Source organism: Parasteatoda tepidariorum, chromosome 3 (assembly GCF_982258835.1).
Source record: "Parasteatoda tepidariorum strain Cologne lab strain chromosome 3, Ptep-v5.0, whole genome shotgun sequence".
In the NCBI taxonomy this organism is placed as follows: domain Eukaryota; kingdom Metazoa; phylum Arthropoda; class Arachnida; order Araneae; family Theridiidae; genus Parasteatoda; species Parasteatoda tepidariorum.
The window spans coordinates 93,892,731-93,914,828 of NC_141757.1; the positions used below are offsets into that span (position 1 = coordinate 93,892,731).

At 30.8% G+C, this 22,098-nt stretch overlaps 3 protein-coding genes across 3 annotated transcripts; all 3 read left to right on the plus strand.

Annotated features, from left to right (window-relative positions):
• Window positions 1-10,393: 10,393 nt before the first annotated feature.
• LOC107445084 (uncharacterized) lies at window positions 10,394-11,011 on the plus strand. The gene has a single exon (XM_016059414.2). It carries the CDS (start codon window positions 10,394-10,396, stop codon window positions 11,009-11,011), a length of 618 nt encoding a protein of 205 aa, XP_015914900.2.
• Window positions 11,012-11,304: 293 nt separating this feature from the next.
• Window positions 11,305-12,038, plus strand: LOC139426596 (uncharacterized). The gene is made up of 2 exons (XM_071185906.1): window positions 11,305-11,326; window positions 11,407-12,038. The coding sequence occupies exons 1-2, from the start codon at window positions 11,305-11,307 to the stop codon at window positions 12,036-12,038; spliced, it is 654 nt and encodes a 217-aa protein (XP_071042007.1).
• A 186-nt stretch (window positions 12,039-12,224) lies between these two features.
• LOC139426600 (uncharacterized) lies at window positions 12,225-21,755 on the plus strand. Its single transcript, XM_071185911.1, has 3 exons — window positions 12,225-12,550; window positions 12,635-13,079; window positions 21,420-21,755. The coding sequence occupies exons 1-3, from the start codon at window positions 12,225-12,227 to the stop codon at window positions 21,753-21,755; spliced, it is 1,107 nt and encodes a 368-aa protein (XP_071042012.1).
• Window positions 21,756-22,098: the final 343 nt, after the last annotated feature.

The window sequence follows — 22,098 nt, forward strand, 5'->3', positions numbered from 1 at the left end:
GATTGTAAAAGCAATTTGTTCTCACACTTTTTTTTCCCTGAAATCCTGGTTAATGTTTGCAATAAAAAAAAACCAAAGAAGAAAGCAGATAGAAAAGAAAAAAAAAATTCAAATCTAAGAAAAACAAAAAGAAAGGAAGAAAATAAAAATTTGGGCATAAAAAAAAAAGAAGAATAGTAAAAAGAAAAATGTTAACAAAGTGAGTTTAAAGAAAAATAAAATAAAAAATAGAATTAAAAATAAGGATTCAAATAGCAAAACTGAAAATAATTTAGAATTTTCAAGTGTTCTTGAGACTGATTGTGATAATGTGGGGCCGCATTGTCAAAATCATGTTGACGGAATTATGCAAATTCAAGATAATGAAAAAAATTTCCAGCCTCAGGAATTTTAAGAAATTTTTCAGATATTTTTGCAAAAAATAAATAGTAAATAGAGACAATAAAAGTTGAACCTCAAAGGGTAAAATAACCATCAAATTTACCAGTGTCAATTTCTTTTTGTTTCATGAAAATAAAATTAAATACCAAATACGACAATAATACACATAGTTCAATGGAACATGTGGACCACTTTTTTTTTTAAACTTCAGATTAAAGACCAAGTGTCAAACTTTTTATTCTCTCATTGAAATAAAAATACTGAAGTCTTAAACTTCAGATTAAAGACCATTGTGTCAAAAATTTTTTTACATTTTATATTGAAAATTTTTTTTGATAAAAAGTGTCAATTTGTATTTTTATATCTCATATCACTTGCATTTTCATATTTTTGTATCTTTCTTGTTATTGAATATGAATATTTACATCTTTTAGGAAATTTTTATAGATTTTCTTGTCTTAAGTGAAAAGTTTATTTTAATTGTGTTAGTATGAGGAATAACTTTATTTACTGTGATTATAAAGAAGGACTAAAAAAACTTAATCACAAAAAATTTTTGAAAATGGAGATCTAACACTTCATTTCGATAGTAGCGCTACTTCAAATTTTTTTTTCTTCCTCTAACACTGGATGAAAATTTTTTTTTACATAGTGTGCAAATGTGTTTTTTTTTTATAATTCATGTTACTTTATATCTTGTTGATATTACAAATATTAGTATTAATTTTTTTAATTGTGTCATCATAAGGAAAGTTTTGCAAAGGGATAATTTTTAAAATTTATTGATGTTAGATAAAATTTTTCGGCGAGGGGGGATGTAACATAAAAAGCTTCTATTAATCTTTTTATGTTAGTTTCTTTGCTATAAAACAACTCCTACTTTATTCCTAATTAATTATTCTACTTGAAATACTTTCTCACACTTTTAAAAGCCACATCCTGTTCTTAAATCTATTTTTGGCTCAACTATGCATTTAATTAAGAGCAGGACATATTTCCCTTGCTTTGTGTGGGAACGCGCGATTTCTTTCATAAACCAATAGTAATCCTTATCACTTCCCTTTTCCCCTCAAATATAACAAAATAGAGGGAAATTCCTTTGCTACTTTCCCTAAGATAAAAACTTGAGCACACAGTTTTTGAGTGCGATTTTGAGCTCCGCCTTTGCTAGAAAATGTCTTAAATATACTATGTGAAGTTAATAAAATATTTTTTGCCTTCCAACTGCTATCTGCGTGGCCTAACATCACTCACCATGACTGCTACCCTTTCATATATATATATATATATATATATATATATATATATATATATATATATATATATATATATATATATATATATATATATATATATATATATATATATATATATATATACTGAAGTGCCAAAGAAACTGGTACAGGCATGCGTACCCAAGACAAAATTCTTGATGGGACCATCAAAATATTTTGATGGTTTATGTTGGTTTCTTGTTGGCCCAACACTACTTGATGGGAACCAACATCCAATAATTCCCATTATGCGATAATGGATTTTGATGGGCCAACTAACTTCCAACATGTCATGTTGGAAGATGATATTTTACTATATGTTGGTGAACCAACTTGTTATGTTTGAAATTCTTGGGCCAACAACTTCCAACATGTCATGTTGGAAGATGATATATTTTACTATATGTTGGTGAACCAACTTGTTATGTTTGAAATTCTTGGGCCAACCAGTTCCAACATGTCATGTTGGAAGATGATATATTTTATTATATGTTGGTGGACTAACTTGTTATGTTTGAAATTCTTGGGCCAACAAGTTCCAACATGTCATGTTGGAGGATGATATATTTTACTATATGCTGGTGAACCAACTTGTTATTATTGAAATTCTTGGGCCAACAAGTTCCAACATGTCATGTTGGAAGATGATATATTTTATTATATGTTGGTGGACCAACTTGTTATTTTTAAAATTCTTGGGCCAACAAACTTCATCATCTCATGATGAAAAATTCTGTTTTAATGACTTTCAACCATCAAAAAATGTTTATTTTTAGTACACGGACGTATTGATTTAACATTACTGATAACCTATTAAGTATTAGTAACCGATTACTATTAACCGATCGGCATAGGTAACCTATCGATATATATCACAGACTTTATATTTTAAAACGGACTTCGAACAACCGACACATTTCTGAGTTTACGAATATTAATGCTCATCTCCGCACCTTGTAATTTTGAACCCAATCCAGAAGACAAGGTAACTCCAGGAAGAATCAGAAGTTTTATCTAAATATCGTTTGTATCCAGCTAGTCTTTTTTTTCCTTTATCTAAATGGGCTGGTTAATCAAATTTAACGGAATAAAACAACGAAGAAAAAATAACAAAAAAATTAATAAATAATTAACTAAACAAAACAAAATAATGAAAAAACAGAATATTTAGCTTAATAAAACAAAATAAAAACACAAAAAGGAGTAAATAACAAATGTGTAGTTCTGAAAAGAACTTTTTTTTCCTGAAATTTAAATAGCAAAAGAAAATTCGAAGTAGCACGCCTAAAAAATTGCTTAGATCATTAAGGAAATCGGTTGCAAACTACTACAATCTTAAAATCTTACACTCACTCAAAAACTATTTACATTCCAAACTATTACCATGGCAACCGGAAAAATCTTCTCGTTATCGTCTATAAACTGATATATAATAAGTAAATTATTTAACAAAAAATACGGTGCGCATAAGCACATAATATTTCACAACTGTCTCGAGAGAAATGTAGAATTCTTGCATGTGGGAAATTTTGTTTCTTAATTAATTCGCTCTTCCATACATTAACTATTTTGTTGATACTTTGTGGATAATTTTTTGAAATGTTCGCTTACGTGAATTATCATGATCAGTGAGGGAAAAGGTACTACGTCCCCATTAACTTTATAAAAAACCTATTCCCCAAATCGACAAAAGATTTCAAGAAGACCAAAAGGTCTTTTGGTGTCCGGATCTTCTTGTTAATCAAGAGGAAGTTGAAAATCTTAAGAAAATGGTAGTGCCGCCTAAAGACTCATGGGACAGACTTAAAGGAACATCCTACTACAGTGCTGATTTATTGCGCCTAGAAGGTGAGTTAGTCTTTCTTCTTATTATTAAATTGTCAATGAATTAAATCGAAATCAAATTATGAGAATACGAGATATTTTTTCGAATAAAAATTTTTTTTCTATGCCCATTTTTTTTATAACAAAATTAGCAATTCGCTAATAGCCCTACAGAAATAATAACGATACTTAAATATTTAAAAATTTACTATTGATGAATTGAAATTTATCTAAGCTCTACTTTAATGTAAGTTTCGATTTTCCACCTGTAATTCGATTCATGTTTTTAGCTACATTTATTCTAATCGGAATAAAATCATTTCAAATTATTTATTGAAATATTTTTATGTAAGAGCAACAGGTGCCTAAAAATGTGGTTAGTTTCAAAATAAATTGCAACTCCAAAGTTTGCATCCTACATTATTCACATCTTAATTATATTGTCATTTTAATGTAATTTGTAACCAATAAAAAATTCTATCATTGTGCAGGAGCAAGAGGTGTAATAAATAATTAACCTTGCATAATAATAATTAACCTTGTAATTTTAAGAAATGCCAAAAGATCTTTTCCTGTTTAAATTTTTTAATATTTTTTTTTAGCTACTCTTGAAGATTTGATAAGTAGTGTAAGCCAAAAAAGGCCATCGATCCCTCTTAGACCCTTTCAAGTCACTAATAAAAACGGATCTTCATCCTCAACTGAAGAATAAAAGGGAAAAAAGAGAAATAAAGGGAACAAAACCCATGTAAGTATTTCCTCATATTCAAGGAATGTCAACTATCTGCTATTTTCCAATTCACTTCTAAATTTGGTCTAACAAATATTTATTTTTATAATATATGTAACCAATGTATTTATATTAAGTGTACCCAGCTATATGTTAAAAAAAATTAGTTAATATAGTAGTAACTAAGTTACTATCGATATTACACTCTAATAGCTTGAAATTATGCTCCACAAGATTGAAAATGGATTTCACTTTTAGTAGTGGCGTTTTATATGCAATAATTTAAATTATTTGAAGGTTTTGGAATATCATTCTTTCATTGAACATAAAACGACAATGCTATTGATCAATTCATTTTCATAATGATATGAAAATAATAAAGGTGGCAAATATAGTTTTCAACGAATTTTTTTTTCTTCAGTTTGAATATTTTTAATGTGTTACAATCGGGAAATTTAGAATTAGTTGCCTTCGATTATTGACAATTCCATCTTTAATTATTATTTTTTGCCAATAATTTTTCAATAGTTACTTATTACCATTTATTTTTTTGCAATCACGGTATGATTTTTCAAATTATTTTGGTCGAAATCTGATAATAGTGCAACACCCGATGTTCGAATTTAGTTATCACCTTATCCTCAATTTACTCCATTTTATAGCCCATTTTCTCCATAGTTATTTAGCTATTCTTAGTTTTTAATGCATTTTTAGCAGTTATTACAGTTATTTTCAGTACACATTATAGTTTTACAGTAATACAGTTTTCAAGTATATTATTGATTTGCTTCTTAAAGTTACTATTAGCTTTGCAATTTTAAAATATATTTTATTACAAGTAACGGAGATAAAAGTAGGTCCATAAGACAAAGTGAAAATATAGTAAAAAAAAGCATATTTTCTCCTTTAATTATGAATTTTAGCTAATGTTTAGAAACATTTTGAGATTACTGTAAATATTGGTTCTTTAGAAACAGGCTGCAAATTCAATTCGTACAAACTATTGTTTTTGTCTATAGCAGATAGAATGTCAAAGCTGTTGATTAAATTATTATGAATTATCAAAAACTTTATTTTAGTTCAGACTTGCTGACAGTGGTGTGTGTGTGTGTGTGTGCGTGTGTGTGTGCATTCATGTATCCATGCACACACATATATATATATAGCTTTGCATTTTGCACTATTTAATACATTTACCAATGTGTAATATTAAAAAAAAAAAAATGATTTGTCGACATATACATAATAAATTTTAAATACTAATTTTGTTTTATTTTTATTACAGCTCAAATGAGACTATACATGGAATCAAAATCCATGAGCCATATTGAAAGAAACAGATTTCTGTCAGAAAAGATATGCGACTTTAATAAACCTAAACGTATTGAAAACATTTTATAAATTATTTTGTTAATAAATTATTTTGAATATTTTTTCTTGTCGATTTATTGCAAAAAATAAATTGTGTTTTGTAAATTGATTTAATATCTGCGTTTAAAATGTAGGTATTCTATTCTACTTTATGATTTCTTAATTATTCCGTAAAAAGAGACGGAGGTATCTTAAACTTTTAGGTAACATATTTTTCATCTTAATGCTAATTTGCCAATAAGCACCTTTTTCAGAACCTAGCTGCTGTTAGGTATGGAAATTGTACAGATTATTTTACAGGCTGCGTAGCGTTTTTAAAAAATGCTTAAAGGTGCTTATTTTCGATTTTGTTTTTTAAAAGCTCTTAAATGTGCTTTTTACATTGGGTGTTTTCAAAAAGTGCTTAATTTTCCCTTTTCCGAAATGTGATATTTTTCTTTACCACGTTGATTTTCGCCACAAATTATGCAAAAAGACATTGTCCTACTCAACGTTTTCACAATTAATTCAACCCCTATCTATTTCGGCGTAACGCCGGTCTGTGTAGTGTATGAAAACACCATTTGTTTTACATGTTTGATGAAATACTTGCTGGTCCGCACTTGCGTATACTGAAGTGGATTCAGAGGTAAGGATTTTTGACTCTCGTGTGCAACCCTGCTGCATTTTGCAAGAGATTCTCAATTTCAGACTTCATTTTCTGCTCTCTGTAATGTAATCGAAAAATCTCACGAACTTATGCTGATTACGGAGACCAACTAAACATTGTCACTTTTTTTTTCTCTATTAGCGATAGAAAATTTCATTTCTCTTGTTAATTTCATCGTTTGTGACGCGCATTCGTCTTCGTCATTGTAAATAAAACCGGATTAAACGATCAACTGTCAAAAACTTGCCAACCCTGCCTAATTATAATATTTTTCAAAGTGCTTACAAATATTTTTTGAGTGCTTGATAAGTGTTTATTTTTTGTTGAAAAATTTGGCTATGCACCCTATTTTAAATTTATTTAAATGAGGCTTTTTTAATTGATATTTTTTTAAAGAAATCTAAAGATCCTAAATATATGAAATTATTGCCTTTTTAGAAAAAAGTATGATAATATTAAACAAAAATTAAAAAAAAAACAATGTAATTCCTTTTACTGAGATTTAAATTGTATGTAACTTAAAAAATGAGATAATTTGGGTTGTTTAATATGATTGTCTACTAAGATCTTATAAAATATCACCAAGAGAGTAATAAATTTCAATAATTCACCTGTTTTTGTTATTAGGTTTTTTTTATGTTCCTCTAAACATCCATTATACTATGATGGGCATGCTATGTTGGCCCATTATAAAAATCCAGCATACTATAATGGGTATGCTATGTTGGCCAAACATAAAAAAACCATTGCACTATGATGGGAATGCTATGTTGGCCCATTATAAAAATCCATCAAGCCTTGATGGGAATGCTATGCTGTCCCATTATAAAAATCCATCATGTCATGATAGAAATGCTATGTTGGCCCATTATGAAAATCCATCATGCCATGATGGGCATGCTATGTTGGCCCATTATGAAAATCCATCCTGCCATGATGGGTATGCTTTGTTGGCCCAACATAAAAAACCATTGCACTATGATGGGAATGCTATGTTGGCCCATTATAAAAATCCATCATTCCATGATGGGAATGCTATGTTGGTCCAACTTGAAAAGCGGCCAATTCCTACCTTGGGATGTTGGGAAAGTTTGATGGTCACATCAAGCTGTATGATGGTTTTTGTTGGGAATTCAAGTTGGTTACCATCATATTTAAGTTGGTCCATCAATGGAAAACCATCTTGATTTTTTGTCTTGGGTATGCAAATAAAGGGGTATGGAGCCAATCAAAGTACAGCACTGCGATCGGCAACGCATATATAAGACAACGAGTGTCTAGCATAGTTCTTAGATCGGTTACTGCTGCTACAATGCCAGGTTATACAGATTTAAGTGAGTTTGAACGTGGTGTTATAGTCGGTGCAAGGTTGTTGTTGTTGTTAATTTACGTCGCACTAGAGCTGCACAATGGGCTATTGGCGACGGTCTGGGAGACATCCCTGAGGATGATCCGAAGACATGCCACCACAATTTTGATCCTCTGCGGAGGGGATGGCACCCCCGCTTCGGTAGCCCGACGACCTACGCGGGAAGTCGAGCACTTTACGGTAGCACAGTTTAACGAGGACCAATACCGCACACCCTCGGTCCCTACGCAGACTGATCCAAGTGGTCACCCATCCGCACACTGACCGTAGCCAGTGATGCTTGACTTCGGTGATCTGCTGGGAACCGTGTCTTAACGATCAGTCCACTGCGGGACTATAGTCGGTGCAAGGGAGATGGGACATAGTGTTAAAAGTTGGTAATTCTTTTTATGTAAGCTAAAAGCTAACTTTTGTTCTCTGTTAAAACTGCCGAGTTGCCATGGCAACGTTTTTTATTCTTCTCTTTGTGGAACAAGAAATAATCGTCTGAAAATTATTATGCAAATAAAATGTTGTTCTTTTTTTACTAGAAGTTTTATTATTTAGTCTGATTTATTATTTAGATTAGAAGTAGAGAACGACAGAATAATTTACTTTCTGATAGAGTCTCGTGACATTTTGGTGACCTGAGGACGTGATATTAAGAAGCATTCCGAACTTGCGAATGAAGTATTTTCAATAATACAATGGAGAAAATTAAAAAACAACGGAAGATTGTTCGAAGCTCCTTCACTCGGTTAAGTAATCAGATTTTAAATGAAATGAAATCAACCGAAACCAAAGATTTGGTACAAGTTAAAGCTAAATTTAAAACGTTGAAAATAAAGAAAGAATAACTTCAAAAGTTGAATAACGAATTATTGGAACTTATGCTGCAGTCCGATGATATTACAGAAGAAGAAATTGAAAATGAAAGTAAGTCAATTGGGTATAATATAGCATACGTCACAGGTTGTGTTGTTCCTACTAAATTTAACCCATGAACGGCATTTTCTGCGAGCCTAACTTCAAGCCACAAATAAACAAACGAAGTGTTCGATCGTTTAAATAGCTGCTGAGCCAGATTTTATTGCATTATAAAGAAAAGTTATTGAAACTAAATACAACTAAATAAACAACAACAACTAAGACAAATAACAACAACTACTAATAACAATAACTAAATAAACAACAACTAAATTCCATTCGTTTAGCATTGCGTCATATGTTGTTCCTACTAAATCGAAGTAGTTGTGTTTTTTTCATATTATACCCAATTGATGAATATTGTAATAATTATTATGAAGTTAAAACAATTTTTGATGAATATTTTAAAGAGCTTAATGAAGAAAATTCATCGATAATCTTAGAACAGCCAAATCGCAAATTCAAACTTCCTAAAATTGAGCTTGCCAAACATGACGGTAGTATGAAAGGCTGGTTATCATTTTGGTCATTGTTTAAAAAAAATAGAAGATTTAACTTTAGATCCTGGTGATAAATTTCAATGTCTTATACAGTGTACGGTCGACAATTCTCGTGCTAGAGAACATGTTTTAAGTTATCCGGCAACAGCCGAAAACTATTCAAAAGTCATAGAAAGCTTCAAATTTTGATTTGGCAAAGATGATGTTTTAGTTGAGTTTTACATTAGAGAACTTTTATCTTTAGTTATACAAAACACAAAATCACAAATAGTTTTTTCACTTTCTTCTCTTAAGGGCTTTGGAATCATTAGGTATCACCACTAAAATGTATGATGCAATTTTTTTCCCGTTAGTGGAGTCATGAATTCCTGAGGAGCTTCTTAGAGTGTGGCAAAGACAGTCGAAATTTGGCCTCACTCCGAAAGATAGACTTGATGGTCTGATGTCATTTATGAGAAGTGAGGTAGAAAGTGAACAGAGAATTTCAATAGCTGTTGGCGGTTTTGACTTCGAGAAGCCTAAATTGACGAAAGACAAAATATCGCCAAATGCACATGATAAAGTAGTACCAACTCCAAACGATTTATTTTCTGGTAACCAAAAAAAAAAAAAGGAAAAGTTAGCCAATTGTATTATTTGCCAAAAAATACATGAAAGTAAAGATTGTTTTTTGGCATCCAGGAAGCCTTATGAAAAAAAACTAGAAAAGATAAAACAAGAAAAAGCTTGTTTTTGCTGTCTTAAGGTAGGACACTGTTCAAAAGCGTGTGAAACATTTGTAAAGTGCATTAATTGTGGAAAAAAACATTAGACTGTGATGTGCCCTGAGCTCGAAATCAATCAGAAGTCAAATGAAGAACAGAGAAGTGACAACGAAAAAACTTCTTTATCTAGTACTGGCTGTTCTAGAGAGGTTCTTTTTCAAACTTTATTAGTGAAGTTAAAATCAAACACCAAAGAACGGATTGTTCGTGCGATTATTGACAGTGGCTCACAGCAGTCGTATATTCTAAAAGAAACAGTTCATAAAATGGGCTGTGTGGAAAAAGGCTCAAAAGATTTGACACATATTTTATTTGGAGTTTCCACTATACAGAATGAATCTCACAAATGCTACAACATAACAATTGCAGACTTGAAAGATAATTACAGCTGTACTTTTCAAGTTCTGTATCAAAATGTTATTTACGGAAAGTTGCCAAGACTACGAAAAGGACCTTGGTTGAAAGAGCTGAAAAACCTGAAAATTTGGATAACAGATTACGGTGAATGCCAATCAGAAATTGAATTGCGCATTGGAACTGACATCTGTGGACAACTTTTTCTGGAAACATGTATGAACTAGAATGTGGTTTAACGACTATAGAAACAAAATTAGGCTGGGCCATTATGGGGAGAGTTCCAAAAGAAACTGAAAATGGATTTGCAAGTCTCATCATAAATTCACTCCTTTCTCAGACCTGTAGCATTACAAAACTATGGGATATTGACATTTTAGATATAAGAGATCCTATAGAGACAAAGTCGAGAAAAGAGTTAGAGACAGCAGCATTGGATTATTTTCAGAAAACAGTCACGAATAATGAAAATGGGCGTTATGAATTTCATTTGCCATGGTTGGAAACTAAAGATTATCTCCGGCAAAATAAGTCCGTTGCTGAAAGAAGATGCATTTCAACTTCAATGAAGCTCAAAGCTGAAGGCAGATACGAAGATTATGATGCAGTTTTTAAGGATTGGGATGACTCTAAAATAATCGAATTGGTGCCAGAAGCGGAAATCGGGGAATCTTCTCACTACCTACCACACAGAGGAGTTTTTAAGGAACATTCTACTGCTCGTGTCAGGCCAGTTTTTGATGACTCTTCCCATGAAAAAGGTTTTCCTTCGCTGAAGGACTGTCTTGAAAAGGGACCTAATCTTTTGGAAGAAATACCACCATTGTTAATGAGATTTCGGATGGACAACATTGGTGCAGTATCAGACATTAAGAAGGCCTTCCTGTAAATTTCTGCTGTTAAAGAAGATTGAGACTTCCTTCGTTTCCTCTGGTGGGAAGATTTTGAAAAGAAAAAATTTAAGATTTTTAGACACAATAGAGTAGTTTTTGGACTCACGTGTAGTCCTTTTCTTTTGTCTGCAGTAAAAAATGCAATTCTAGAAGCAGGCCCATCAGATATTAAGGACACTGCTGATAGTTTGAAAAAGTCTTTTTATGTTGACAATTGCATAATTTCAGTACCTAGTCAACGCAAGCTTGAGAAATTTATTCAGGAATCGAACCAATTGTTACATAGTGCATGGTTACATCTGGGACAAACAGTAAGATAGCATCTTTTGCGATTTGAACAATATTATAGAAGTGAAACCTATCCTAACAAGAAGATGTGTTTTGTCTACAGTTCAAAAGATTTTTGATCCTCTTGGTATTTTGTGCCCAGTCACTCTACCTCCTAAAATCATAGTACATCACACGTGGACTCTTAAAATAGGATGGGATACAGAATTACCAGAAATATACCGAAAAGAGTTTGAGACCTGGTATGATGATTTGTCCTTATTGAATGATATCAAAATTCCAAGATGCTTAGGTATGAGTGATTTAAAAACTGAATTTAGTATTCATGTATTTTGTGGTGCCAGTAAACTCGCATACAGCACAGTTATATTCCTTCGAAAGGTCCAAGAAGAAAAGGTATCCTTACATTTTATACAAGCCAAAAGTAGAGTAGCTCCACTACACAAGATGACTATTCCGCGGTTGGAATTACTTGCCTATTGCATTGGAGCACGTCTTTCTTCGATAACAATAAAAGCGATGGATCTAAAAGAAGTACCTATCATTTACTGGACCGATTCTTCAACCGCTCTTTGTTGGATTAACAGAGAAGAGAACTGGGGTGTGTTCATCAATAATCGAGTAAAAGAAATCCGATCATTAACGGAAAAGAATTCATTGAGACACTTACCCGGGGAGCAGAACCCAGCAGACCTATCTTCCAGAGGTTGTTCCGCTAAAGTCTTCTTAAAATAAAAGTGGTGGGAGGGACCATCATGGTTGAAATTGCATGTAGAAGAATGGCCAAAAAATGAATTCAATGAAGAAGAGGAGGATGTTTTAAAAGAAAGACGAAAAATTATTATTTCTTCTCTTGTTTGTAATGATGCAGATGTTCAATAGTACTGCAGTCGTTTTTCTAAGTACTCACAAATATTGAGAATGATTGCTTGGATGTACCGTTTTATCAATAATACCCGAAAAATCAAAATTCAGAAAGAAAGGGTTCTTTCAGTGAATGAATTAGAATCGGCGGAGAAAAAATTAATGGAGCTTGTGCAACGTGAATCATTGAAGGAAGAAGATGTAAAAAATCTTTGCACTTTTATTGACAACGACGGTATTCGCAGACAAAAGACAAAAATCACCAGAAGAAGTGATGATGATAATTGTTTGTGCCCGATTGTTCTTCCGTCAAAACATGAGATTGTGGATAAATTGATGATCGAGAGACACTTGAAGTCTTTACATGATGGAGTACAATTTGTGTTGGCTGATATCCGACAACAATTTTGAATCTTGAGAGGGAGAAAAACCATCCCAAGAGTGATCTTAAAATGTGTTCGATGCAGGAGACATGATTCAAGGGGAGTGGAATCTTTTCCAACGCCCTTACCAGAAGATAGAATTCGTGATTCTTTGGTATTTGAAGTTTCTGGGGTAGATTTAGCAGGCCCGCTTCATTTGAAAGATGGCAAAAAAGCTTGGATTCTCCTGTTTACTTGCGCCGTATATCGAGCCTTGCATCTGGAACTCATTCAAAGCCTGTCAACAAGCTGCTTCATGTTAGGTTTCAGGAGATTCATTGCTCGACGAGGACGGCTCAAAATAATGTACAGTGACAATGGAAGTAATTTCGTTGGAACGGATAATCTGTTGCAATTAATTGACTGGGAGAAAATCATTAATGATGCTTCAATATTTAGGATACAGTGGAAATTCAACCCACCCACTGCAGCATGGTGGGGTGGGTGGTGGGAGAGAATCGTTCAAATGATTAAAAGATTACTAAGAAGAGTACGAAAAAGGAATACATATTTTAAATAAGTAAATCCATTTAAGTAAATCCATCCAAATAAATGTTTTTTTATGACATCTTAGAGGGCATTACACCACAGTATTTACAGTGCAGTTTATCAATTTCAGTAAGAAATACTGGGGTATAATGAATTACTCTTCAATGAAATTAAATCCAATTCAACATTTGCATGAAATAATTCTTACATAAACTGTCATTAACTTTAGAAAGATAAAATATTAAATTACTAAATGTTTGTTGTTGAGACATGTAGGATCACGTTTTAGGAGCAAGTTTGCTGTTATTAAAGATTTTATTGGAATCTGTGATATTACTAATATTTTTAATTATGTCTAGTAATTTCACTGATAATTTTAAATAAAAGAATATAATAAAATACGTTTTAAATGCAAATATATTGAAGCATACTTCTTTGACTAAGGAGATTCACCCCTAGATCCCTGGCGCTCGCAAGCCCTATGATTTCTGAGAATATATGGGTCATTCTCACAAAAACAGTCATTTTCATGTCCCCAGTATATTTTATGTTTGTCTTACAGCTTACGAAAAAAAAAATTTCAGGGAAAGTGTCCTTCGGAATGCAAGCTAACAAAAGAATAAAAATAAAATTATGAATTTTTATTTTTTATTTATTTTAGGTAATTAAAATATACCAATATGTCATTCCCTCACTTGTCCCCACTGCTGATTTAAAAAGAGAAAAAAATTGTTTCTGAAATAAAATTTTTTTTTTACAAATTCGTGTTTTTTATTTCAGAATACTGAAATATAGAATTCAGAAAATCAATTTTATATTTAATTTCTGATAACAATATTAACACAGCACTATTTTAAACTTTGTCCCCAGTGTTTCACGTCATTCCCTCACAACAATGTTCTTATCACCTGCAATCTTCTTAGAATAAAAATATTTTAATAAAAACTTCAGAAGTTAACAACTGGCATCATAGAACAAAATTGCAGTATGTTTCCATCTTCAACTTAAAGAAGCTTTGCTGTGGAATAAATTTGAATGAATCAAACCAGGTAAAATTTTTTACATTTGTCATTCCCTCATGTCACTTTTTAGAGTAAAATAAAATACAACTTCATCGAGAAAGTGGATAATTATATGTTGCTTTCTTGTATGAATATAATTGTATGTGATTGACTTCAGAAATTAATTAGGCCTAACTGTTATTTTTAAATTTTATTGAATTCGTCATTCCCTCACTAGTGTATAAAGTGAGGGAATGACGCTGAAGAGAGGGAATGATTCAAGATGAGTATATTATCAAATTTTTTTTGTTCAATCGTGCCAGCCAATTTTATTTTCCAAACCTGTAAAAACTATTAAATATATAAGACTAAATTATAATAAATATTAGATATACTTAGTATGTTATCATTTTCGAACTTTAGGTAGATGTAACTTAGATAAAAACATGTATTAAAATAAAATATCATTCCCTCACTATTAGTGTCATTCCCTCACTTTTTAAATAGTGAAAATAATTAATTTACTTATTAATTAATTTGAAAAATAAATTAAAAAATTAATACATTAATTTATTAAATTAATTTATTTATTTATTAAATAAAATAATAATTATTAATTATTATAAATTAATTAATTATAAATTAATTATTTAAAAAATTAATTAATTTAAATATTAAGTATAATTTATAGGATATATACTTTCTTTATAATGCCATTACATATTTCTATTAATATAAAAAGTTTCAGAGCTTTTTATTCACTTTACTTTTTTGGGATTTTATGAACTGAAAAATGTCAGTTTTCGTGAGAATGACCCATATCATGTTTCTAGGTGTTAAACGGATTTATGAATCGAAATTAAACATTATGTAGTTAAAAAAATTTAATTTAAACATGCTAAATTTCTTCCCCGACTAATAGATTTGTTTCCTCAGATTTAGTTGCAACGTCATCCACAAACTTGTATTGTAAATTCTTATTTGATATTCGTTTACTATAAAATTTCTTTAAATGTTTTACGTAGCGTAAGAGATATTAGTAAGCAGTTATGTGTAATTCCTAGAGCATTTTTGAAACATTTTATGTAAAAAATGTGACTACAAGTACTGTAAACAATTTCAATTTACCTCAGCACCAAAACTGGCAACTACTGATCAGCGAAGGTAACTTTCTTACTGTTTAGGGATTGGGAAACGTTGCAAACATATCAAAATGTAGCATTATAAGATAATATAACAGAATTATATTTTAATTAGGGGGTATAGCTTGTGCGGTTAACTTTCAATTTTAAGTTAGATTAAAAATTTCAACAAGATTGTCACGATTGTTAATTTCACTTCTAATATATTGCAAAATTACCTGCGATTAAGATAAGGCTTTGGTATAAAGAGTATAGTAGTTTAAAAATAATTGAAGATAACTTTATTTTTACAAATTTATTTTAAATATTTTCGTTATCAATATAGGACAGTTTAAAAATACTATCGAATAAAATATTAATAAATAGTTTTTAGATTAAAAAATCTTATAAATTTTGTTAGTTATTATTATGACAACCAAAGATTTCTGGCTTTGTTTTGCTAACTACTGATATCAATCAACAAATGAAAGGTTGTACTTTGTGCTATATAGACTAAAACAAAAAGCAACTAAATAAATCACAAATGAAAGTACATAAATGGACATACTATAGTTTCAGTTTCATAAACAAGAACTTTCCTCACTGTTTAAACGTCAAATGAAGGTATAAGTAAAGAGATTTGTAGCAAGTAAAAAACACGTGTAAAGTAGTTTAACTAATAGGGACAGAGGAAACAAGTTTGAACAAGGAAATTACAAGGGGGAGGGGGGTTAAGAAACATGTGTGAGGAGATTTTGCGGGAACCAAAGGGTGCAACAGATTAAATTAAAGTATACTTCAAAATACGGTAGGATACTAGAAAAATTATTAACTAAAATACTGGAATTTTTGAAAATTTAGAGTAACACCCAAGAATCAATTTCGGAAGGTGAAGAGCAGTGTTGAATGATTTTAGTAGAAGAAAACTTAAGCCAGCAATTAAGAATTCTAACAGTGTGGAACGATTGAAGAACGGTAAATGTCATGATTTCGTAAATGTTTTAATGAATATTGTATTTCAGATTTGTAAAAAAAAGGCATTTTGTTGGTAACTAAAAAAGAATTAAATCTAATAAAAACAAAAAAATACTTATATCTCGAAGAGATTTTTTTCATTTAAAATTTTGTTTGTACAGTTATTATAACATTTAAATTATCTTCAATAAGAATCAACGACAATCCAAACCATAGTTTCATGTTAATTCTATGATTTATAATAACCAGAGGTAAATATAGTGTTGTTACCATAAAGTACGACGTCTATGGTGACTTCACTTTTCTTCATTACGGCAAGCGTACTGGTCTCACATTTTCCATTTCCGTCACAATGATCAGAGCAATGGAGTGCATGATCAGGGCATTCATGGTACGCTTCCACTTCGGTGACGACAACTGGAAGAAAAATTAAATTAGATTAGTTGATGAGCAAAAGCATAACGAAAGCGTCCGTTATTCTTCTCCATTTTAGCTATGGCAGCAAAGAGCAAAATTTAAATAAGACCAATAAATGCATATACACATATTTTAATCAAATATTTAGAATGCTAGTTGAGTACTAAAAACTACGATAAATTATGAACTGAAAGTTATATTTCGAAGTCAGTTTATTAAGTTTAGTAGAGATTTTTTATGTATCATCTTGCTAGGACCAATGACATAAGGAAAAATTATTTTAAATCTTAGCTTACTTTACATTTCGAGTAAGTTATTTGCATGGTGTCTGTTAGTGCTCCGCTTGGTTTGAAAAAGGCCTTATTTTGTAATTTCCTTTTCTGATTTTGGATGGGTGTAGCGTCACAAAATCAATCGCACAGATTTATCAGAACGAAAGTAATATCAAACGAAACTGCAAAACTTCCACAATGTAGGAAGTCTTCCAAATTAGTGCAGTAGGGTTCGGAAATGAGTTAACCATGGCTGAATCTTAGTCTATACTGAGAGAAACAGCCCCAGACAGTAAATCCACCGATATGCTTGAGTCTCTAAATTCTTAGTTGTAGATAGTGCATATAAAGCTCTGTTGTAAGTTTTTTTTTTCTAAAATAGGCTTTATTTTAAATTTTCAGATGCAAATTGATAGAACTGCTTAACAAGAATTTTGAACGAGATGTCTGTTTGTCAGAAGTAGTTACCAGTAACTCAAATCCACCAAAATATTGAATCTGCTACGATTTGTTTTCATTTCTTAATGCAGGGTGTTTATTTTTCGGGCATGCGTTGAGAACTGGTTGTTACATAACGTAATAAGTAATACTTTTAAATTTAACTTGAAAATACTTACATTAAAATGAATTATTTTCATTTCGTTCAAAAGTTTTAAATTTTTATGTACTTAAAATGTATAAAAATGTGAATAGTTCAAATTTATGTATATAAAATATATCCGATAAAAATTGTACAGTTTATCTATAAAAAGAACTCCCTTTGCAACGAAGTCTAAGGCCGTCTGTTCCTATGAAAAAAAGAAAGACTGCATTTGAAAAAAGAGAAGCTTCCTCTCCTCTTATTTTCTTTCAGTCACGAATCGAGTCAGAATTTGTTTTAACTATTGACTCATAGTTAAATGATTTGACATAGTTAAATCTCGTAACAATGGATGATTCAACATGTAAAACTAAGCACAAGTAGAACTAGACGTCAATATTTGCCAGATTAATACTCCTGAGTTACTTTTACGCCTAAATTTGAAAGAGCAAGCCAGACAATAATAATGAATTTGCATTATTTAAAACATACCACGTTATTTTATTTTATCTTTAGATTAATCAGTTTAAGACGCAAAATCTTTTAGAGTTTGTAAATTGTAGAAAGCTCTTATAAATAGTGAAAATTATGCGTAAATGTAACTATTTTCCCCAGCACGAAATCTGCATAGAATGTAAACCTTTTCACAGATTGCCTCGTAACATTAGAGATACACCGCTTATTATCATCATTAGGAAGTTTTTTAAATTTCTTGCAGTTTAAGGAACCTTGTTATTGTTTGCATTCAGTCATCCATCCTTGTCGACCCCCGCCTAGAGGGAAATTCTTTTCATACACATACCACTATTGATATTTTTTTCATACATTGTTTAAATTTTGTTTCTAGTTTCCGTTGCTGAAGTGCATGAAGTTTTGTGCTGTATGTATGTAACAGTGTCAACTTAGAAACTACAAAGCAATAGGGAATTGTGAAGAAAATAAGTGTGTTTGTTCTAGTAGATTAGATCTTCTAGACATCGGGGATGAGAAAGTAATAATTTCAAAGGAACTTGTTAGATGACATTAGATTCACAGTATAAATTGTTCAAACGTTTATAAATAATTTTCACAATTTCCAATACTGGCTTCCTGGAATTTAAAAATAAAATTTAACGTGTAAGTTATTTAGTTTCGATTATCTTATAAATCATAATATATAGATTATACTGGGAAATAATTTTCTTTTGTTTCCTTTTGCAAGAGACTTGTTTTACAGACTAAAGATATTTTCACGTCGCTGAGATTGAATCTGTCATCGTTTTTTCTCTCCAAGCTAAAGTTTTTTAAATGACATTTTAAATCTATTTTTTGTCGAAGCGAGCTATTTTAAAAATTTTTTATAGAACAGGGTGAGTAAATTTTGCGATAAAATTGCGATAAATGATTGTGATAAAGGGTGCGTTAATTTTGCGATAACTACAAACGGAATACTAAACCTTTACCTAATAATGTCGTCAAAAGCCACTAAGGGTGCTTCTCTATTATGAACTATATCTTTTTGTACTTCTAAACGGGTTATAATAGGAGAAAAACCTTTCAAGCATATGGCGATGTTTCCAGGTATGGGTTGCTTCTATGCAATTTTTATTTTAACGACATACTCTGAATCTCCTAGATGATTGTCGTTACATTTGCGAGTCCACCCCCTGTTAGTAAATAACGTTTTTAGACTTTATTTCGACAAAAAATAAGTTTAAAGTGCAATTTAAAAAAATCTGCAGCTTTAGGGTTGAAACTAATTTTAGATTTGAAATCCCCACCCTCAACTAAATCTTGATCAAGTATTTGCATAAATGTAACAAAAAATTGTTCCTCAGATTAATAATGTTTGCACGCCGTTTACCTACAAAATACATCATTTCTTATTTTTTTTTACGTTGCTAACGTTATCAAATCTGGATTGTAATAAAACATAACTAGGAGGCTTCACCCCCCTGCTCGCTGGCTCTCCAACCCGAGGCAATTCTAAACCTTAATTTTGTTCTAAAAATGTCAGTATTCAGGCACGCAACAGAAGTTTAATATGAAGTTGTAAAATGCATATAATATATATATATATATATATATATATATATATATATATATATATATATATATATATATATATATATATATATATATATATATATATATATATATATATATATATATATATATATATATATATATATATATATATATATATATATATATATATATAAAGTTTTAGTTTTGATGTCAGCAATACAATTAAAATTTTTTTGAGGCTACTCTTAACCCCTAAATATTATTTTTTTATGTTCACATTTCTAAATCTCAGTATTCAACCACAAAACAACTTAAGGTCCTCAAATTTAGCATGAAGTTGTAAAATGTAATGAAAGAGGGTCATAGCAATAATGTAAGTAGAAGTAAAGTTAGTACTGTAAAATTAAAACAATATATTTAATCAATGAGTCAAGTTCTTCAAGAAGCAGTTGCAGAAGTAGCTGGATAGACGTTTTTTTGTTTGAAACTTTTTATATAATTTCTTTAAAAACATAATTGTTAATCTGGGCATTTGGCGATACAACACTTATAGAATTGAAGGATTTGTTACGTCAAGCGCTCAGATATCATAATTTTGATCTAGTTGCGCTTCTATGTCATTTTGATTTATGTTGCTAAGTTAACTTTCAAAAAATTCTATGGCTGGCAACAGCATTTATATTTTTTAAATTGTTTATTTTTTATTTCTTTTAGAATTCGTTCTTTTTAGCGAAATGTTGTTTAACCTAACAGAATTCTTTGCCGACTGTTCTCTGTATATATGAAGAATAAAGTAAATGTTTAAGTGTTGTGAACAAAAATCTTATTTAGTTGTGCAAAGTACTTCCCTAAAAATGAAAACTGTTGCCACCAGCGGTAAAGAAATACAGCCAAAGTTTGGGAGCCACGTAAGAGAATTATATATATTAGATTATCACGTTAGTTGATTATTTGAAGAAACTACAAAGCTATAATTAAATCATATTTTGTACGACTCAAATTCATGCTAAGGATGTTTGGTTTCATGACATGATTCAATTAATAATTATAATTAATCATGATAACTTTAATTTTAAGCAGAAAAATAATGTTTTCATTTGTAGATAACAAGTAACTAATTACAACTTCATTGGTTACTTGTTATTAAGAATGACGTGTTATTAATATTTTATACGGAAACAAACACTTTTACAACAGTTTGTATAACTACATGTCCTTTAAGCACTGCTTAAAATTATAGTTTATCTCAATGGAAAAGATGGTGGCAATTATTTCAGATTAAACACGGTAAGAAAAAACCTTTTTTAGAATGTTATACAAAAGGAAATAACACCTATATTAGCTATCCATCCAATACTGCTTATTTAAAATCCATTAAGCGCCAAGTGTCCCATTTTGGGAACGTTTGTATAAGAATTTTTTTATCGCTGAGCAATTCACATGCATAATTTTTATATTTTTTTATCGACTGTTGAAAGTTTTTAGTTTTAATAGAAATTTTCACATAAGGTTCGAAATGTAAATTTTATGTTTAGAAATTGCCTAAATTTTATCAAAATCGTTTTTCTTTATTTCAAATGAAAATAATTTCAGAAAAAAAAAATTCTTATTGTGACCGCTCCCATTTTCAATTCTGTCACATGGAATGTTTCACAATGTACGATAAATTTTTTTATTCTCAGTACTTTGATCTAATCGTTCCGTGAGTGTGGCTCTTTTTCTCTAAGGAACTTTTTAAAAATGGCTTGCAAGTTTTTAACTGTACAACAAGCATTGGATTATACGGAAGCATTAGATTCTGTCGAATTCTCAGGTGATGAATGTAGTTTTACGTGCTTGTAGTATTACGTCTGTGTTACAACAAAGAGTGTTAGTGTTGTAAAATGGAAAGACAATAAAATTGTATGCCTGGCATCAAATTTTAAAGGAAATGAACCAATAGGACATGTAAAATGTTGATACCGAAAGTTCAGAAAGAAGATTGATTTACCTCAACCTGGAATAGTTGCCTCATATAATCGGAACATTGGCGGTGTTGATCTTCTTGACCGATTGAGTACTTACAGACCCAAAATAAAGGGTAAAAAGTTGTGGACCTTTTTCACCAACACTATTCACATGGCTGTTTTAGCAGCACGGAGGGTTCATCGTGAGGTTAATGGACAGATGTCACGATTAAAATTTCTTCGAGATGTAGTCATGGGACTGGAGACTGTGCCGAATGGACTTGGACCGCATGGGCAAGTAAATATCAACACATGTTTTGATGGAGTTAATAACTTCATTACGCAGACTGGTAAGTAGTCAAAATGTAAGTTGTGCGAAAAGAACACTCCTTTGTGCTGTGAAAAATGTAAAGTAATGCTTCACAAAAATTGTACAATTTTGTTTCATAAAAAAATGTAAAACAGGCAAATTTAAAGAATAATAATAAAACAGGTAAAAATATTTATGAACTATTTTGCTTCTTCATTCAAGCATGTCGATTTCATATTTAACTTTATTGATCCCATTAAAACAGATTTGGCGATTTTTATCAAAATATATACAACTAATGAAACTAAACACTCAACTTGTAGCGTAGTGTGTAAGTGAGCTATGTTATTCCCATTAAACGCCAAGTCTCCCATTTTGGGATCCTATTATA